Raw genomic sequence first — 22,254 nt, 5'->3', positions numbered from 1 at the left:
CTGTGAGCTCGCAACTGCGAGCAGAATAACTCGCCACTGCGAGTAAATACGTAGGAACCCAGAATGCACACTTTGCTCGCCAGTGCGAGTGAAGTTACTCGCCACTGCGAGTTAAGCTGTTAGTTGCCCAAAATTGTCCCGATGCGATCCTTCGCACGTGTAGTCTTGAGATGACCTTAGAAGTAAGTTAGAGAGCTGTTTAGGATGCTTTCATAAGCTCCAGAAGTCTGTTGCCACTGCGAGTTAAGCTGTTAGTTGCCCAAAATTGTCCCGATGCGATCCTTCGCACGTGTAGTCTTGAGATGACCTTAGAAGTAAGTTAGAGAGCTGTTTAGGATGCTTTCATAAGCTCCAGAAGTCTGTTATGGTGACTGAAAATTAGAAGTGTTGCTGCATGAATGCTATAATGATGTTTTATGATATTTATATTGATGTAATTAATTCCTTATGTGAATGTTAACACATTCAAGCGTTGTTAATTGTTGTATGTTGCTGCTGTTTTCTGTTGTCGACTGTTAGTGTCTTGAGGTTGCATGAGTCGGTCTATGTTGTTGGAATTTAAGAAGTTGTCCATGATTATGAGTCGTATGAGTTGTACACGTCGTTGTCTAAGTTGTTGGAAGTTGAGTCCATTGCATACTCATATAAGTTGGTTGAGGGCTTGATGCCCTGGAATGCTTAGTCATTCACATGATTGGTGAGGGCTTGATGCCCTGGAGCTTTTGCTCACTATGTTGGGGGCTTGATGCCCTGAAGAGCCTAATTACGCTCATATAAGTTGGTTGGGAGCTTGATGCTCTGTATTGGTACCAAATGCATTTGCATATCAAGAGGTTCATGATGTTTAAGTTGTCAAGATGTTGTCGAGTTGATAGAGTTGCACGGTCAAGGATGAGTTGTGTCGTCAAGTTGAGTGTTAAGTTGATTATGATTTGTGATGAGAATTAGTAATGGTATTGATGATTGTATTTGTTATGTAATGAAAAATTATGCTAATTGTTAATTGTTGATATGTTATTAATGTTTAAGTTGTTAAATGCATTTTATTGGATTATATGCTTAATGTATTGATTATGAAATCTCACCCCTTCTGCGTATATGTTGCCTCGACCGTGGGTAATGTGCAGGTAATAAAGATTAGAGGCGTTCATGAGTGGACTCTCAGTTGGTGTCTAGGTGCTCTGATACGTAACGGGATGGGGGCTTGCTTTTACTTCTATTCCTTACGTGTCTCTTTTATGAACTAATTTATGAGATTTTTCAATAAGGCCTGCGTGCCAAGACTTTTAAATGTTGAACTATTTTCCGCTGCAATAGTTTAAGATTTTTCATGATGTTGAATTTGAAGGATAATTATTATTATCCATTTTATGATTTAATTGAAGTATGTGACATTCCGTTGTGATCAAAATACTCTGATTTTAAATGAAATTTTCTTGTTGGGAAAACGGGGTGTTACAAAAACTGCTATTAAGCCTTTATAAATATATAAAAATACTAGAAAAATATTATCATTGGGAAATTAAAAAAAAAACCGAGAATAGTTTTATCAAATATATAACTAAACACAAACAATTATTTGTCACTGAAAAATATAAGAAATAGTTTTGTACCAAAAAATTTATTTTTCATGAATAAATATATAACTAAACACGGACAATTATTTATCACTGATAAATATAAGAAATAGTTTTGTACCCAAAAAAATAAAAAAAAATAATATGTTACAGATATTTGTCTTTAATAGATATAAAAAATATCAGACAAATATTTTTTAACGATAGATATTAAAAACAATTTGTCAAGTATTTATTAGTAATAAATATAAAAACATATAGAACATATATTAGTCACGATACGAAAAGAGCACTGAATGTTTGTCAATATAGAGAGAATGAGAGCTAGAGAGAAAAAGAAAGGCGACCAACCTTAAGGTTCACCTAGGGCAACCGCGTCGGAGCCTTTCACCGACAGGGAGACACGTAGGGGGGATTGGGGTCTAGCCAGGGTGGCAGAAATTGGGGGGACAGGAGAGATTGGTCTATGGTACGGTCCAGGAAGAGGAAAGTGATATGTCTAAAAACAACTGCCTTTAACTCTAAAAAGACATCCTACATGACAATTTCACATCATTTTTATTTAATTTAATTAGATAAAGATTTTTTTATAGGGACGGTCTATACAACAAATGTTATTGGATCCGACCCTTATACTTCTCGGATAGCACTTGGGTTATATTGGGGTGTCAATGTCTTGTGACATTGACCAAAGATCTTTTTTTTGTACAACACGGGCTAGCACTTGGGTGACATTTGTGTCATTCGACATTGACCAACCACAATATCACAAGTGACTTTCTTATCTCTCTCCCACAAGGATTTTTTTTATTTTTTATACACTTGTGACCAATGTTTTAAAACTCGGACCGGTGATCGACCCGGTTAAGGCACTGGGTCACTGATCGAACCAGTGGGTCATTGGTCGGACCACATGACTATTGACCCGGTCTATATAAAAATGTTTATGACCAAAAATTACATTATGAATGAAATTTTTATGGAAAAAAAATCCTGTCATTTTTTTTCTATTTAAAGTTCGTACATTAAAAAAAAAATTATATTCACAACTACAAGTTTGCAAGTTAATTTCTTAACTGCATCACAATTCAAGCTAATTCCAATCCAAATTCAAATTAGCTCATACATTAAACAATATTACTGCATAAAAAACCTCACAAATAATAAGTTCTAATTTAGTTTCCATCTTTAAAACATAGTATGTTCTAAACATTGTTGGAAATCAAAATATAGCAGACTTACAAACCCAAGTAAGTTACATAGTCAACAAAAAACGGAAACTCAAATATTATAACAATTCCCTAATCAATAAACTATTTATGCCCATGGAGTCAAATTGTCATAGTCTTATCATTTACAACTTTTGGTGAGTTTAATGTGTTTGTGTGTTGTTGTGGTTTTTATCTTCACGCAACTATTGTTAATCAATGATATTTATCTTGAATTGACGACAACAATAAATAACGTAATTATGACATAATTTCTACCGCGATGTAGAATTAGTTTGTTATTGTCGTTTTCAACTTTAATTAAAAATTAATTTCGTCTTTGTAATCAAACTAACATCGTATTCAAAGGTTTCCGAGCCGTGCGTTGCACGGGTGAGGACACTAGTACTACAAACCAAACGGTTAAATATACAACACTCTACCTTACCGGATATAAGTGGAAAATTATAGTATCAACAAGGAAAATGCTACTTCTCAAATTTTTCAAACCCCATTTATTTCCGTAATTGTTTACCGTATAAACAAAAATAATTGTATCTTAGAACAGAGACAAACCATGTCTTCCCTACGACACCGACAACTTGGTGATGTCACTCTCCTTCACAAATAATCCATGAAAACCATACGGCACCCTCCTTGGCAACTTCACCTCCGCCACAATCTCAAACTCCGGCGACTTCGCATCCATCACCAAAAACCTTGACTCTCCCTTCTTCTCATCATGCACATAACTCACCAAATAACCATCATCCTCTTCTTCACCATCCTCCCTCGCCACGAAAAACGGCTCACCACCATAACAACCCTCTCCATACAACCTACATCCAACTTCCTCACCTTTCAACACATCTATCTTCACCACTCCTGAAATCTTTGGCATTGGATTCCCAATTGCCGCATAAACAAACCTATTCTTTTTCCCCATGTAATCACCATTTATCACCCCGAAATCTAGGTTTCGCGCTGATAATGGTTGTCTTGATACAATCCCAGTTTTGATATTAATCTTCACTTTCTCAATCATTGCATGCACAAGCTCAAGTCTCTCCATCGTATGCTCAATGGAGAGAACATTCGGAGCAATTAGTGTCACAGTATCCTCATCATCTTCCCCATCCCACGCATTGATCGCGTGCATGATATTAAATCCTGGCACATCGAACCATTTCATCTTCGACTCGTCACTAGCATAACGAGGTATAATTCCGATCCTTGAAACTTTTGATGGATCGGAACCTACTGGAGAACCACCAGAAATCATGTCAAGAGGATTCATACCAAGCTGAATATCCGTAAACACAACATACTTTTTAGTAATGGCGAAATCATGAAGAAAAGAAGGTCTTGTCATGGAGAAAACCGGAACATCGTTATGTTTAACACCATTTGCATCAAAACGGAAATAGGTTAAAAATGGTGGCATAGGACCGTAACGGAAAGCAAAAGTTTCACCAGTGTCGCCGTCAATTTTAGGATGAGCAGTCATACTCATGGAGAGTTTGCCGTTAAAATCTTGACGGCCGATTGTTTGGATATCACCGTTTGGTGTAAGCTTGATTTCATAAGGAAGGTCTGATTCTCCTAAAGCAAAAAGTTTGTTACCAAACAAAGCCAAACTTGTGTTGGCTAAACCAATTCCGTTAGAAGGATTGTATTCTCCAGATATGACACGTGCTGCGGTGACGGAGCCACGTGCAGCAGAAGCTATAAGCGAGTTGAAACCAGAAAACACGTTTGGGATAAGTTGGTAACCAGCTTCGTTTTCGATTTTGTATTTGTAAGTTTGAACGTAACGGCTACAGAGTGTGGCTTTTCCGTTTGAGATTGTAATGGCGTGAAGCATGCCATCACCGTCGAAGAGGTGGTAAGGTCCACGTGGAAGAAACTGTGGGTTTGGTCCATTTCTTATGTAAGCGCCGTTAAGTGACTGTGGAAGTGTGCCTTTAATGATTTCACATTGTGTTGGAGGGAGTTCGTCTAGGACTGGTGCAAAGTTTTGAGACAAAACATGTCTTGGATCTACAGATGGTTTTATTGGTGGGTCTATGAAGGTGTTGATGATGTCGTCGAATGTGTTGAGTAGTAATGCTGGGAGTGATGATGGTGTTTGTGGTTTTTTGAGGTTATGGGTGGTGGTGGTGGTGGGGGGTGTAGGAAGAGTTTTTGTGGGGGGTGTAGTGGTGGTGGTTTTTAGTGTCTGGGATTGTGATGTTTGGGGTTTTTCTTTGGTTTTGATGGATGAGATGTTAAAGGGAGGGATAGAAGTTGTTGGTGGTTGCTTACTTGTTATTATGATGGGTTTTGGGATCATGGTGTTGTTGGAGAAGGAGATAATGTTTGGGGGTTGTAGTGAAAGATTGGGGAAATTGTGGTTTGTGTGAGGAGGGAGGTACGATACTTATCTTGTGTTGGATGGGAAAAAAATCAAATATGTGATTGTTGTTAGGTTGAAAATGAAATTAAGATTCTTAAAAAAAAATGAAGATATTATGAATTTTATGTAGATAAAGCTTGCAAAATAAATATTTTAGGACACAAACAACACATTAGAGTTTTGAATCTGAAATAACTTTCATCTAGCTAATAATAATAATAATTAATTTGAATAGTGACTACTCGTTATTTTTGGACTTGAACAAATAAATATAAACAGAGAGTCAGAGAGATAATATAAAGGAATTTGAGAAAATTAGAGTTCCATATTAATCCAAAAATAGATTCCTTATTGTTTTGATGCTGACACTGTGAGGATCTAGATTGCATGCATACAAATATTCATGCGGTCATATAGTTGAAGTAATCTGCATTGTTATGTTAAATTAGAAGGCTCAAGTTATATATATTCACCAAATCAATCTCTACCCTTCAAAGTTTATCCACAACAGTCATGACTCATGATTGCAACTGTGACGGTTACACAGTCCATTATTTTCCCATTTGAGTAAACAGGACCACAATAATTTGAAGCATATGTTTTGTCTAGATGGTAAAATTCTCTACGAACAACCACCGTTGAGATTAATCCTCAGAGTTGATTTGATCGGGAACATTAGTTAAATTAAAAGAGATCTCTTACTATCACGTATTTTTGGGGTTAAAGAGAAGGTAATTGACATCGTAGAACATCTAACAATTAATGTATAGCTTCTTTCTTAAGTTTTTTTTTAACTGGTTCATAGGCTTCTTTATTACTCCTTCCGTCCTGGAATATCTGACACATTTACTAAAAAAAAGTGTCTCAAAATAACTGATTCATTTCAATTTTCAATACAACTTTCATCATTTCCAATACAATATAACTCTAATTAATACTACTTTCGTCATTCCCAATACAATATATTCCACTTTCCCCTTTATTTATACATTTTTCTTAATCTGTGTGAAAAACCAAATTGGGCCAGATATTCTGGGACGGAGAGAGTACCTTTTAATTCAGAATAGGAGAGAGGCATCTTTTTAATGTTAGGTTTTAATGTTAGGTTACTGTCTACTGCAGTGGCGGATGCACAAGGGGGGGCCAGCGGTGGCCGTGGTCCCCCACAATTTTTTCAAATCACTACAAGAACAAACACGTTTTGTGACCTTTAAAATTGACGATTGCGACTGTTAGAAGGGTCGCAAATGTACATTTGCGACTGTTCCCCAACAGGCGCTAATGTTGGGGTCGCAACAGTCATTTGCGACCCTTCGTAGAACAGCCGCTCCAACTGCCGCAACAGGTGCTGCGACAGTTGCCAACCGTCGCAAAGGAGCGCTTTAATTTAATTTAAAAGGGCTTGCGACCCTTCAAAAGAGTCGCAGATGTTAAGTTTTTTTAAAAAAAAATAAAGGCTTGCGACCTTTCAAAACAGTCGCAGATGTTAAGTTTTGCGACCCTTCAAAACAGTCGCAATTATTTATTTTTAAAAAAAAATAAATTAAATGGTGCAATTTTTGTTGACAATTTAAATAAATATATTAATGAATATTTAAAATACACAAATATATAACTAAAAATATCTAAATTCTATTTATATGTTAGGCATTTCATATACGCATTACACACCAATACATTTTTCTCCGAGGCCCCAAAATGTACACCTTTGATCTTAAAAACTATGCTCAACAATCAAGTAAAGTTGTATTTGGTAAAGTTGCTGCAGAAGCAAACCTTTCCCATTCATAAACCACTTCAACGAGATCAAATTTGATATTTTCTTGGGCATACTCTTCACTCTTCAGGGCTTATTGGGAGATTAAACTGTGCTTGAAGCTCTCCTAGTCGTATAGCTATTTTGTGCAATCTGTAACAAATACTTATGTTATAATCCATATGTTGATTCCAATCAGAATTTCAGAGAAGCAGGAAAGTAAAATGATAACAGATGATACGTTATAAAAAAAATTAAGAGGGGTCAATATTTATTGTTTTTCTTACGAAGATCTAAATAAATATAAATAAAGAGAACTGAAAATTACCTATTTTTTGCATCAGACAGCCTAGGTGTGAGTGATGGCTCGGATGCATTCTTCTGCTGGAACACAAAAGCAGACATTAACACTGTTGCTTCTTCTGGTTCCAGTTCATCGAGCTGGTTCTCAAACAAGCACTCAGTACATATCAGAGACTTATAAAACCAAACACATAAAATGAATATAGTGAAAAATTAGAAAAATAGCAGAGACTTATAAAAAGCACGCAGAAACAAAACAACAATAGCATAAGCAAAATACCAACCGAAAAGTGGCATTAGACTATGCTATTAATCAATGATCTGAAATTTACATGAATCACATCAGTCATCACATTCCTATTACTTTTAACCGAACACATTGCCTAGTGCCTATACAAATATGTTAGGATTGTGTAAAAGTGTTGGGCTTTTTTAAGTTAAAAGAAAATGAAAATGGATATGATTCTATCTATAATGTTAACAAATTCCCTCTTCCTTTAACCAATTGAACGATGATGTCAAAGAATCAACGCAAATTAGAATGATTAATCATGATAAACAAGAATTCAAGTATCCTGGCCGTGGGTAGGGGCAAGTGCCACACAAATTTTACACGATGAAACACAATAAAAAAAGTAAACAATTCAATAAGAAGGTAACCTTTGTGAAGACGCAACTCGCCAGCACTTAGCTTCTTAACAGGTACTCCATTACTGTCATTTTCATCTTGTTCTCTTTGATTTTCCTTTACTTAAAATAGTTTAATCATATTCCTACAAGAACAACATCAACCGGAATTAGAACACTTCATATCACAGACTACATAACTATCCAAACATGATAGGCTAATGACTTACAGCAGGCTCAACCGTATGCACATAGGGAATCCTTACTGTCATCATTGTGGGGATGCCATCGAGACAACATTGCACGTCCTAAGGGATTGTCCTTTAGCAGAGGCGGTGTGGTTAAATTCTGTTGAATTAAAATTCCGTACCAATTTCTATACGACAGATTTGAGAGATTGGATAGAGCAGAATCTAAACCGGAAGAGGTGGGCAGAATTTTGGGCGACGGCGTGTCACACTCTTTGGTATTGGAGGAACAAGCTAGTTCATGATGATGATTTTGTGATGCCTGCTTATCCTTGGCAGGTGATTAATCAAAGAGTCCTGAATTATGGTGCTCATTCTAGTATAAATGCTTCAATTTTAGCAGGTAGTAGAGAGCTGGAAGAAATTCGGTGGTGGCCTCCGGATTCTGGCTGGATTCGACTTAATACAGATGGTGCTTCTAAAGGTGGCCAAAATGCTGGTTGTGGAGGGGTGTTCAGAGGTGATAAGGGAGAATGGATTTGTGGTTTTTCAAAAGGGTTGGGCTCTTGTAGTGCTTATGTGGCAGAGTTGTGGGGTGTGTTTGAAGGTTTGAAGTTGGCTCGTTCTAATGGATACCGTAAAGTAGAGCTTCACATAGATTCTTCGAGTGTGGTCTCTTCCATATCCCGTGATCAAGGTGGTAATGTAGTTGGCCCGACTCTTCTGCATAATATTCGACGATTGATCGACCAAGATTGGGAAGTTCAAGTTCGTCACTCCTTTAGAGAAGCCAACGCTTGTGCAGATGCGTTGGCGAATATGGCTTGTGATAGTGGTTTTTCTTTGATTTTGTATGAGCAATGTCCCGCTCAGATTAGATCTCTTTATGTAGCAGACTTTGTTGGCATTTCAACTCCGCGTCTTGTGAAGCGGTAGTTGCTTTCTTTCGGGCTTCGGCCCTCTTGTTATCCAAAAAAAAAAAAAAACAACATCTACAACTTCCTTTCAATAAGAACAACAACCAGACTAAAACAAAAACACAATTAAAAAAAAAACAATCAAGCTCATCCCTTTTTCTTTCTACACATCAGTAAACTAGAGAAAGACTAAGATGAATGATGTCTTCCCAATTCCAAACAAAAATTATATGTTCAGAATCACAGTTGGTTAGCATCACTGTAGGTCACCGTGATTTTGCAAAAGCAACTGAGCTCGATTCATGGGAGGAACAATTTTTGGTCGGGCATTACGTACCTCCTCACGGAACTCCAGCTTCATAGCTTTTGCAATCAAACATAACCTTTTTCAGAAGAAACAAATATTCACAAGCTTAATAAAAAAAAACTAGCTAGGTTACACATTAAACTTAATGATATGAAAGAATCAACACAAATTAGAATGATTAATCATGATAAACAAGAATAAGATCGCGTTTAGGTCAAAAAAATGTTAATCATACAGGTCCAAAAAAAAAAAAAACCTAATCATAGAACTTGACGCGTTCTCAAAGAGTTTCACAACGTAAGTTGAAAATAAGAATTAGAGAGAAGAATCAAAGGACTGAGCATTCCTACAAAATAGTTTGGCAATATTTCAACACATCATAGTTGTCAAAGCGGAAACGCGGCGCGACGCGGCCACCCCAAAAATTGACGCGGCGCGGTATGCGGGCGCGACGCGGGGGCTATTACATGACGCGGACCCTAAAACTAAAAATTATATTATTAATAAAGGACTACTAAAATATGGAAAAAAAATGTATTTAGTATTAGTATAAATGAAAAATTAAAGACTATTAATTGTTTTTAGTATTAAATACTATTATACTTAAATATTTTTAATTTTAAAATATCATATTGTTCAAAAAGAAATATTAAAATACCTTAAATAACATACTTAAACATTATAATTAAATACCATAATGCTAAAAAATATATACTAAAATACCTTAAACAGTATACTTAAGAAACAAATTAATTGTATATACTTATTAATTTAATAACTATATATCATACTATATTTTTTTGATAAAGACAAGAGTAATATATCATGCCATAGTTTAAAAACGATATAATACTATGTATTATTTATTATTCCTTTAAAAAAAGTATTATTACTATTAATTTAGTAAAACAAATTATTATTGTACCAAAAAAACAAATTATTGTACCAAAAAAAACAAATTATTATTATATGAGTGTGACTTTTTTAAATCACATTAGAGCATCCACAATGGTAGTTCCCTAACAAGGACTCCTTAAATGGACCCCACGTGACACATCACTTATTTATAATTTTTTAATAAAAGTACCTATTAAGGAATCAATGACTCCAATGGCAATACACTAATAAGGACTCCAATGAAAAGTACTTAAATATGTCCCACTATTTTTACATATTAAACAAAAATAATTTATCTATTACTCATTTTTACAAGTGGGACCAAGTAGTACACATTTTATTACTTCTTTATGCAAGTGGGACCAAGTAGTACATATTTTATTACTTCTTTATGCAAGTGGGACCAAGTAGTACACATTTTATTACTTTTTTAAACGTGGGACCCGTTAGTTACCCAGGAGAGAGAGGGTCCTTATATAGTTGTCCGTTCCTTAACGGGGACTCAATTTTTCTTCCTCCAATGGAGGGTCCTTAACGGGGAGTGGTCCTTGTTAAGTAAGGACCCCCCATTGGAGATGCTCTTAGTAATTAAATTAATATTTAATAGGGAGTGGTGCCTTCTCAAAAGACAAGCGGGGAGTAAAGTAGTGGCTAGTGGGTTACAGCTGTCCTTTGTCCAGCCACTCACATGCTAGGTAACTTTAGGGTACACAAATTGTTAAACTTGTGTACCCATACACAAACACTCCTTTAACCTTCAATTTATCATTTGAAAATTTAATGGTTAAGATGTAATGATGGCATTGGCAACCTCACTCATAGGAATACTCCTCTTTGGTCTATAAAATTGTTGGCGGTGTATTTTTAGGATCCATTTGTTTTTTTTTTTTTCATTTGTTTATCAAATAAAAAACATATTTAAATATAAATAATATAAAAATAAAATATATACCCAAGAGTTTACATGATATGATAACAACTCTCTAGCAATTTAATCAAATGTCTTGACTTTTAATCGAGTCTTAAAAATGCAGCAGGGGTATTAAATCTCTTGAGGATAATTGATTTTTTTTTAAAGAACAATAAAATAGTATTTTTTTTTGGTTAAGAAAGAACAATCAAATATATAAATATAAATAACGGTTCTTTTTGTGAGTATTTTCTTTTTACTTTTTTTTTTAATTTTTAATATTTTTTTCTCAACCTTTATTGGACATTGTGTGTACGGATAAACCTACGATCTCTCAGATTCAATTTTGTATGATTTTTCTATCACTTTTCTCATATTCAACTTTGCTAATCTAGTTTCTTTTAATGAATGTAAGAAATTTTTATTAAATGATTAACAACAGGTCAAGAAAAGAGTAAAAAGGAAGGAGAAAAAGACAATATACATTTAAAATTATTCGTTACGTTCACGCTCTTAATGATAAAAATGGCCAAATTAGTTGACGAGAAAAGATAGGCCAAATTATTAGTATATTATGTTTTTTTAAAAGAAAGGTTTACATTACAATATAATAATTTTATTAATAAATAAATGCATTCCATTCCCAAAAATACATTTTCTTCAAGACTCATTTTAGAAACACTTTTTGTACATGTAGACCATCACTAGACCATCACTACATCCAAACCATTCAATTTTCAATTGATACATCAAAGGTTAAATGTATGTTTGTGCATGGGTACACAAATTTAACAATTTGTGCACCCTAAAAGTCACCCACATGCTAAAACACTCACATGCTAAAACGTGTGTATTTTCAAATATGGAGTCAAAAATAAAAAACGTGTCTTTTGAGAAAGAGACAAACAAAAGGTGGGTGACAGTTGTTCTCTTCAGCCATTCATGTGCCAAAACGTGTCTCTTTTCAAAATAATAAACAAAAAACTGCATCTTCTTCCCCTTGTCTCTCTCTCCTCCAACTCGCCGCAAAACAACCTCGAAAACACCAAAACTCGCCGGAAACATGCCGGAAACAACCTGCAAACACCAAAACTTGGAGAAAGCGGCCGCTTTGACCCGCTTTTGACCCGCTCCGCCTCACAGAAACGCGGCCGCGAAACCCGCATTTCACAAACGCGTGACTCGGTGGCGTTGTGATGCGGTACCTAGATTTTGGCCGCTCCGCGCCGCGATAGCGCCGGGAGCGGCCGCTATTGACAACAGAGCAACACATCACATTTTAAAGTAAACTAGAGCATTAGATAGCAGCCACACACACACACCACACTCACTTGCATTAGATAGCAGCCACACACACACAAAGTTCTATAAAAAATCAGTAGAAACAAAATCAATTTCATGTTTTTTTCTTTCTAAAAGTCCTTGAGAAAAAAATTGATTAACGCGGATAAGTTAAAGACCATCTAGACTGTTAACAAATTCCCCCTTCCTTTAACCAATTGATTAACAGAGACAAGTTGAAGACCATCACATACACATGGATATATTTCAATTATAATGAACAATAAGATTAACTTTGGAAACCGAAAATTCAAATACAAGTATTCAGTTCAAAGTTCAGAAAAATTAAAACTAAGAGTAACACAGGTAAAGAGAAGGGTTTACCTTGAGATGTGCTGTAAGACAGTTGAAGAAGTGTGGACAACCACGACACTTGACGGAGAATCCCAAATGTACTAACTAAGAAATATCACAGCAAGTAGTTATTAAATTCATATCACAACAAGTAGTTATTAAATTCATATCACAACAAAACAAATTACTAAGAACTTAAGCTAACTATTATATTCTACAAATATTTGAAGCAACTATTAATACTCCTAAAAGTTCACAAACATGAGATAGTATAGACATTGGTTAGACACATGGAAAAACACCTATTTTTACAAAGTTTAAGCTTGCCTATCAATACCCTGGAAACAAATTTTATGCAAACTAAACATAAACTTAACTCACGAAATTTTGATTATAAACTATTTTTCAACTAAAAATTGGAAACAAATCATCATCATAATCAAAAGAACTAGATTAATTACACAAAATTGCAAATAGAAACTACCTTAAGCCTAATTGACATTTGACAAAAAAAAAAAAATTAAGATGCAGAACCTTGATATGAATTAAACTGCCAATCAACCGGAATTTTGAAACGGTAGAAGCTTCAAGCTTTGGAATGTTCATAACTCATAAGGAAGAATTTTCTTAATATTACCAAGGTCTATCTATTACAGTACATTCTCATCAAATTTGCTATAACTTTTTTGTCAATCTGAGACGCTCAATGTCATTGGTAAAAGTTTCAGCTCAGAAAATAGGTACTTACAAACTACTCTATCATGAAATCTTCACATCAGTAGTGAGATTCAAACCATATTCTTAAGGGATAAACCAGTGTGTTACAAAATTTAGACACTCCTCTATTGTTCTCAACACTCAATTTATATTGTTTCACAGGAGGGAGTTTATCAAATATTCTGTTTCCAAGCTCTTAATTCAATTAATCACCACAAACACACCATATAATAGCCAAGAGTAGACCTTTCATATCGGGGTCTGTTGTGATCACATCACATAATTATAATCTTAGCATTCAATTAAAATTTCTCATTATATCTTCATGTCTTAAATGGTTAACCATTTTGGCATATAATGCCATAAGAAAACCAATTATAAGAACCACAACGAGAACATACAAAAACAAATCAAGCATTTCGCATTTCTTGGAATAGACGATGTATGAAGGCAGTGGCATAAAATACCTTCCCTTTAGAGTGGTGTGTAAAAGCCCTTTTGATTGCTGAAAACCAACTCCCTTCTTTCGCATCTCAGTAGCATTCCTGTTTCTTCCTGTAAGTTTAGATCAAGATATAAGATTTAAGGAATGTGCATGCTTGTGTTATTTTTTAAAAATTTAATCATTTTTCAGCTACCTCCAAATATATATATGAGGAATTCAATATTATGAAATAACAAGACATACCAAATATATTATGAAATAACAAGACATACCAAATATATTACTACACCATTAGCCTCCACTACCTTAAACAAATCCGATCCTTTTAGTCCAGGAATCAAACATGATTAAAAAATTTGGCTATATTATACAAGCAGACCTTATACAAGACACGCCGCGCAGTCGTTGCTGCCTTTGCCAATTTGGCTATATTATACAAGCAAACCTTTGACCAATAATCAGGATTCTTAGCCGTATCCCTGTGAAAGTGATGAACACAGACTGTTGGGATTACCGATGTTGGATTCATCCCTTATATCTAATCCTAGCTTACATTCTAACCCTAATTCACTAACCCTATTTCTAAATACCTGGCGGCAATCTTTTGAAAATCTGAAATCAGAATTTCTCTCCTAATAGTGTTAATTAATTGACATTGGTTCACTTTAACCTTTCAGCTTACTAGGCGCATTCATTTCTATTACGTTTTCCATGCAATATTGATTAAAATATTTGTTTATTTGTTTACTTTAAACAAAAGGGAAATGTTAACTTGTGCCCTTGGGGCATAAGTTAAGGAACCAAATGTAGAAATTTTTTCTTAAAACTTGTGCATTCAATGCTTTGAAAGTTTCAAAAGTTATCATTTAAATATAAAATTTATTTGTTAATTCTATTTTAAGCTCCTTAACTTGTGCCCTTAGGGCACAAGTTCTTGTGCCCTTAGGGCACAAGTTAACATGACCCTAAACAAAAACAGTTCAGCCTATCCTTTATATATAATCCAACTAATTGCAATTAATTCCTGGTCATTTAAGTACCCACTCCTTTCCATATTCTCATGCTTCCACTCCTTTCCATATTCCCATGCTGTAACTTAGTTTTTATTTTCCATGCACCACACGCCCTCTCATCTGCCAAGGCATTCTGTCTATAATATACCCTCATGGATTGTACCATCGTGCAAGGATTCTTTCATATAACAAAATCTTAGAAATTGAATAGAGTCATGGCTACCGACGACGTCCATACTTTGTTATCGTACCATGCATTGATTGGTAACGTCTCATATGATTCATTTACAGCTGTTGTTCTGTTTTATTTTTGGTTGTTATATGCATACTAATTTTTAAATGTTCAATTGTTCACTGCAACAACACCTTTGAATCCCAATCCTGTCACCGAGCTGGAGAGAGTTGTGAATGAATTGCAAGTTAAATACAGGACATACTGCCTTGAGTTGAACGTTGTGAATGTGCATTTTCTTACAATTCAATTTTCTTCGTTGATATATACACTGCGAATAATCTAATTCCTAATGAAGTGTTTCATTGAAAGAAACTACAATCCTGCAAATGTGAATCATGCTGTTCCATTGCCCTTTGCTCATGACTTGATGAATTTTCAATTTACGTATGCGAAGAGGCTATCTGCTGATGAGATTAAGGAATGATGTATGGTAGGTTGTCTTTTCTGATTTTATCTTTGTTCAGTTCCTTGCATATACATTTACGTCAAATACCATGAAATATTCATATATTTTCCTTATTTTCATCTTACAGACTCTTGCTTATAGTGGATTCTGTGAGATTGCACTTCAAACTTGGACTCCTGCGCTGGGGATCGTAGATGAGTGTGGGAATCTGTGGTAGTGTGATCTGGTGTTTGAGACGCGTCCATATACTCATTTTATAGTTGGTGGTGGTTTCAGCAAAATGCTCCTCGCTAGAAGGCTTTGTGAAGGTACTCATGTCATGGTTGGTGCACCTGAGGTTGGGAGTAACCACACTCTGTTTTTCCGAGTTATTCGCCGTTAGGAGATTTCATGTTGCAGCTTGGAGTTTCGTCTCAGATATATATGTCTGGCTTTGTCACCATATTAGTTGTTTTGGAGTTTATCTTTATACTCCCTCCGGTCACATTTATAAGCAAAAATGTACTTTTTAGGTTCATTGAATATATAATGTATTTGGTTTATATATTGACCAAATACATTAAGTATTGAATGAATCTAAAAAGTGTTTTTTTTGCTTATAAATGTGACCAGAGGGAGTATTTCTCTTTAGTAATCTTTATCTTTTATTGTTGTTTTGTTTAGTGTTTGCTTGAAGGTTGTTTGACCAAATTAAACATTTTAAGGTTGTTATCTGTTGATTGGAATGAACTGCTTCAATGAGTTTTAGTTATTTAATTGTCTCCATTACAATTTTGTATTATTGCACCAGTCGCATATGCATGAATCTATGAGTTTCATACGCCTGAGTTTTGACAGTAATGTATATAGCCTTTTGATTATGTTAATTGCCGTTTGGTTAGATGGATAGGTATGTATATGCATTCAATTCTATGTGCTTAAATTCCTCCACTGAAACGTGGGAAATGTACCGTTATTTAATACTATAACAAATATTTGGTTTAGTGGTTCTATAAAGAAAAGGAAATATCTTTTACTTTACTGCCATAGTTTTTCCAAATCGTTTCATTGGTTATATTGATTTCAAAGGCCATAAAATATATATAATTATAATATCATAAATGACTTTGCAGATATGTTTGAGCATTTCAAGCCCTGTTTTTAGGAAAATACTTGGGTGACATTAAGTCACCGTGACATTAAATCTGGGCCACACAAAGGTGTTGTGTTGTGTGGCCCAGATGTGTTGTATGTGTTGTGTGGCCCAGATGTTGTGTGGCAATGTGTGTTGTGTGGCCCAGATTTAATGTCAAGGTGACATAATGTCACCCAAGTGCTTCCCCTGTTTTTATAGTTCCCAATAATTTTTCTTGAGCTGCCTTGAGTAATGCTCACCTATTCCCAAAGTTTTCTACCAAGGATTTGATGGGTGCATGCCGATTCACTAAATAGTGCATGTTGTATTAGACTTCACAGTACCAGTTAGGAAGCATGGTAATATAACCACATAGAATTGATACATATAAAGTTAGCTATTATAATGCAATACCTTAATATGACTTCAACTAAGTGGAATGATACATATAAAGTTAGCTATTAATCGTTTTTAAGGATCAAAGGAATTTAAAAATAAAAAAAAAAATGCTTCCCTCACTAATAACTAATTTTTTTTTTTGAAAGAACTAATTGTTTCTTATATAGTTTAGGATGGCTAATTAACTTTATACCATAACACTTTTGCATTTACAGTACAACAACAATTGAGTAGCAACTAATTGAATTAGCACAACCAGTTTTATAATTATTCTCCAAAATAATCCTAGAACTATATTCACCGTAAATGTTTTTGGTGTTTTGCTAACTTGATATTTTTTTTTTTGTCTTTACGGCTGACACTTACTCCCTCTGTCTCAAATTATAAGCAAAAAAATCTCATTTTTTTTTGTCCCGAAATATAAGCAAAATTAATACCAACATTTATGCTATTATTATGTTTTATAAAAAAAAAATCATCTTTTCCAAAGTAAAATTAAATGCAAATTGCATTGAATTTGTTCTTCTTTTTATTTTATCCGTAATCATTATCCAATAAGAATTGTTTTTACATCTTTTTATGAAACTTATTCCAAGAAGAACACAAAAAACTATAACTCATATAGTATACACCCTCCGGTCACTATTATAAGCAAAAATCTACATTTTAGATTCATTCATTTAATGATGCACATGGTCTTTATTATAGACCACATACATCATTAAATGAATGAACCTAAAATGTAGTTTTTTGCTTATATTAGTGATCGGAGGGTGTATGTTTTAGTTTTCTTAATAAGTGTGAATTTGTGTTTTTTGCTTATAAATTGGGACGGAGGGAGTAGTATGGAAGATGATAGAGAATCATTGAGGTTATCAATGGTGAAGGAATTACGGCACATACTCGACCAAGCAAACTCATGCTCAAGCGTACAGGAGGGTTCGAGACACATATATACTCCCTCTGGTCCTATATATAAGAAAATTTTCAAAAAAATTGTTGGTCATATTTATTAGAAAATATCACAATTTTTAAGGTGTAGTTATTGCTTAAAAGACTTTTCTACCCCTTATTTAATGTTTGTCTTTTTAATATTAGGGGTGTATTTAATGCTTCACAATTTTTTATGAGGGTATATTTGTAAAAATATTCAAAAAGTTACACTAATTAATGAGTGTATTGGTTTTGATGTTTTTTGGTTTTTCTTCTTATATTAAGGACCGGAGGGAGTACAAAACAATGCTCCTAACATGAGTTTTTATAACAGGCCTTATGATATTTCGCACCTATATTTTCTAATAAAAAATGCAGGTAATGTTTTGAACTATATATGACCCGCGCGGAAGCACGGGTGAAAAGTCTAGTACATAATAAAGGGAGCAGGAATAAAAACAGGAATACAATACTCACTTTGTCAAAATCCTGTGGATAGATGTGAGTGCTCACCCATGAACTTCACCTGGCCAAAAAAACAAAAGAGAAAATCAAAAGACATCAATGGAAGGCTCAAGTAACCTCAAAAGGGAACTGATATAGAGTATCGTGGTAGGAACTAGGGAACTGCTAACATGTGAAAGTGATTTAATACTGAAGAATTATAAATAAAAAATAACTAAAACCGCTAATGATGATCTTTGTCGTTCAGTTGTTTAATATTCTGTGCAGATGGAACTTTTTCATAAAAATAATCAAGGTGGGTTGATTCTTGTTTGTATTGATCAATAAAGAGAAGTTATTACATTTATAAACTTACTACGAAAATGCAAGAGCAAATTCAGTAAGAAAGAGTAAAAAGGAGCATTACCATAGAAGATAGAGTTTGTAGTCCTGCTGAATGTAGAAGCAGAGCTTGTTCATCATCTCCCCCTTCTTGAGCCAGTAGACATAGTTTTGGGATAAAACCCTCTAAGTTGAACATGTATGTACCATCTGTCCACTTTTAGTTCAAAGGGTTAACTTCACTAAACTCGGGGTATTAAAAAAAATGTGACAACAAAATAGAAACTAAACGATCTATAAATTGCAGTATATCAAGTAGTAGGACCTATAACGTAGACAATAACAACTCAAATCACTAATTCTGCTTTCAGAGGGGTCCTAAACCACTCACAAACAGTAATACAAGTTTTTAACACTCAAATCAGAAAGACCGAATGACCATATACCTGGAAAGTAATAAAATCTACAAGAGTATTGCAACCTAAGATTCGCACTTCATCTGCTCGTGTTTGCTCAAAAAGAGTCTGAATTATCCCTAGCAAACTACTGGCAAATAGCGGTCTGCAGATTAAGAAGCAATTATTTTGAATATCATTACTCATTACAATGAAATGTAGCATCTAATAACTGGAAATCAAATTAACCAAAACATTATTGTATAACGCTCAAGTAACTGGCAAATAGAAGATGTCTGCAAACTCAGTTGGGATCAAATAACAACTCAGTACAAGGAAAACGTCTGCACTTAACTTATAAGGCAAAAAACTTACATCTGCTCCCTACATGACGACACCGATTTTCTGTATATGCACAACTGCACAAGATTACTTTCACTGAACCAAAGCTTTCGTTACGCAGATCCTTGTAACATCATTGCTCCAAGTTCTCGGTAATCTGACAAGGTAAAACACCACTTAAACTCAGTGTATATAAGAGATTGAATTCAATACTGAAAATGAAAAAATTTAGAATTAAATTTATCTCATGGCGTTTGTTCAAAGTGAAAACAGAAAAAAAAAAAAAAAAAAAAAAAAAAAAACAAAAAAATAGCTTGGGCTTTTTCTTTCAGTATCAATGTTTCAACACAAGCAGAGTTGAATCAACATAAAAAAACACTCAAATCAACTTAAAATAGCTTAGGCTTTTCCTATCAGTACCAATATTTCATCACTAACAGAGTTCAATCAACATAGCATAGTTGAATCAGCATGCAAAACACTCAAATCAACATAAAAACAGAAAATTTTAAAAATAAAATTCTTAAATAAACAAAAGGAAAAAATAAATTATAACCTAGAAATGAAGAAGTCAGAGGTCTGCGATTTAATGGAAAAAGGAACCCAGCTGTGGCAAAAAGAATGCGTCGAGATTGTGGGTGAGAGTGAGGAACCGCGAAGAAAAAGAAGTGAGCAGCTGTAGAAAAAGGAATCGAGAAATCGAGAAATGAGATTCTAAAGAATTGAAGAACAGTGAAGAGTGAGGAACCGTGAAGAAAAGGAATTGGTCGAGATTGTGGGTGAGAGCTGAAATGAATTTGGAAAAAGGAACAGAATTCTTCGATTGAGAAGGGGTGGTAGAGATTTAGGTTTCAATATGAGGGAAAGTGAGATTGTGAGTGAGAGTGGTGGAGATTTCAGGTTTCAATTTGGGGAAAAGGTGAGATTGAGGAATAAAATGGAGTTTTTTTTTTTTTGAGAGAAAAAAATTATATCATTTCATTTAAAATCAGATCAGTAATACATGTTGGAATATCATCAAATATCTGGAAGCTAGTATTAAATGTGGCTGCCTTAGCTAAAGTATGAGCAACCTCATTTGCTTGCCTCCTAATAAACTCGACATGAGAGTTTGTTAAAAAGTTGTTGAAAAAGTAGATGCTACTTTCCATGATGGACCCAAACTCGATGACATCTCCTCAGCCATTGTTGAAGTAATCAGCGACTCTTTTAGAATCCACTTCGAAATCAACATTTGTAAGTTGAAGTTCATGTATCCACCGAATTGCATGAAACAAACCCAGGGCCTCCCCAACATCGATAGAACAAGCTGGACTGAACCACATAGTTTTAGAACGGATATGATTTCCGTCTGAATCTCTAATGCACATTCCAATTCCAACTTTGTTTGTATTGATTGGAAAGGAGGCATCGACATTGCACTTGTATCTTCCGCTTGTTGGTTTCGTCCACCTAAAGATTGCATCCCTATCGTTGGGATATCTCGGAATGGACGATGAGTTGTCTTGCCTTATAGGTGCCTGCCTACGATTGGCATTTCGCCATCCTTCTAAAAGGTGCCTTGCTCTTTCCAGAATTGTAACAGTCGAATCTGATACTTGTTGCCATAATTTGAGATTCCTAGCCTTCCAAATACTCCACATAATAGTAGCAATGAACTCCATGTGAGCTGCAGACAGTTTTTGCAATAAGTTGAAGATAATATCAGGTGCGTTATCAAAATGACTCAGGGACGGAGAAATCAAATGCCACATATTAGCTGTTTGCCAAATTTCAATTGCTATAGGGCAGTGAAAAAGAATGTGGTAACTATCTTCATGGGGGTCTACACACCTAACACACTCTGAAGGGCAGTTAACACCTCTGCTTCGCAGCTTCACTCGGGTTGGGAAGCAATCTCTACAGATTCTCCATATCAAATTCTTGACTTTGGGGGGTACTTTCAGTCTCCAAATACCACTCCAATACCCAGGTTTGCGCAAGTGATCATTATTTATAACCTCTTCAATACATAAGCGATATGCACTTCTTACTGAGTAGTGCCCATTTTTCTCTGCTTTCCATATCAACTTATCCATCTGGACCTGATGATGCAAGGGGGTATTCAAGATGTTTTGGGCCGTCTCGTCTGGAAATAACTGACGAACCAATGGCTCATTCCAAGTATGTTGATGAGTTAAATTCAAAATATGGGGAGAAGTTTGATAATAGTTCAAAGTATGTTGATGAGTGGTGAAGAGGTAAATTCTAAATACAAAGAACAAATAGGATCACTTCTATATGTATTGAATATGAGTTGTGAATTGAAAAAGTAAATTCTAAACTCATGTTTTGTTAACATGAGTTGCAGTAGAGAGAATATTATTTGAAGGTTCTTTTAAATTGATTAATGTACATCGAAATGTAAAATTTATTAAAAGTATTTTTGGTTTAGGGTTCTGAAATGTGTAATTTCTTTTATGTTTAAGCAGTTATGAGTTCTAACGGGACATGGTTTGATAACTTATTAAACCTATTGTGAATTTAATTTTTCTGATTTTTTGGTTTGGTAAGTTAGGTTTTATGCTACTATGTTTTGTTACATGGTAGGTTTTATTACAAATTGTTTTAAAAGATTGATGAACAACTCATGATAGACATGGATAGGTAGGATAAACTCATGATATAATTTATATGATTATGTTAGTGGATTTGATTTGAATTTTGCATTTTCAAATTTAGCACCCACTAGGTGTTTGACAAAATGTCA

At 34.7% G+C, this 22,254-nt stretch overlaps 1 protein-coding gene and 1 long non-coding RNA gene across 11 annotated transcripts; both read right to left on the bottom strand.

Moving 5' to 3' along the window:
- Positions 1-3,285: 3,285 nt before the first annotated feature.
- Positions 3,286-5,176, bottom strand: LOC146954185 (putative carotenoid cleavage dioxygenase 4, chloroplastic). The gene has a single exon (XM_085715180.1). The coding sequence runs from the start codon at positions 5,115-5,117 to the stop codon at positions 3,372-3,374; it is 1,746 nt and encodes a 581-aa protein (XP_085571306.1). The 5' UTR covers positions 5,118-5,176; the 3' UTR covers positions 3,286-3,371.
- A 1,560-nt stretch (positions 5,177-6,736) lies between these two features.
- On the bottom strand, positions 6,737-20,451 carry LOC146954184 (uncharacterized). Of its 10 annotated transcripts, none has more exons than XR_015012354.1 (11): positions 20,062-20,451; positions 19,539-19,662; positions 19,215-19,329; positions 18,854-18,985; positions 18,460-18,508; positions 13,905-13,992; positions 12,751-12,825; positions 8,097-9,354; positions 7,900-8,012; positions 7,265-7,377; positions 6,737-7,089 (listed from the first exon to the last, which is right to left on the bottom strand). It is a non-coding gene; the product is annotated as an uncharacterized LOC146954184 (long non-coding RNA). The 10 variants fall into 10 exon arrangements; XR_015012353.1 differs by having other exon boundaries at positions 9,309-9,354; XR_015012360.1 differs by having other exon boundaries at positions 8,097-9,334.
- Between the last annotated feature and the right edge of the window lie 1,803 nt (positions 20,452-22,254).

Source organism: Medicago sativa, chromosome 1, assembly GCF_051527215.1.
Source record: "Medicago sativa cultivar Bolivia chromosome 1, Bolivia_mono, whole genome shotgun sequence".
NCBI classification, from domain to species: Eukaryota; Viridiplantae; Streptophyta; class Magnoliopsida; order Fabales; family Fabaceae; genus Medicago; species Medicago sativa.
Note: the sequence above shows the minus strand (reverse complement) of the source record. Positions and strands in the feature narration are given on the sequence as shown.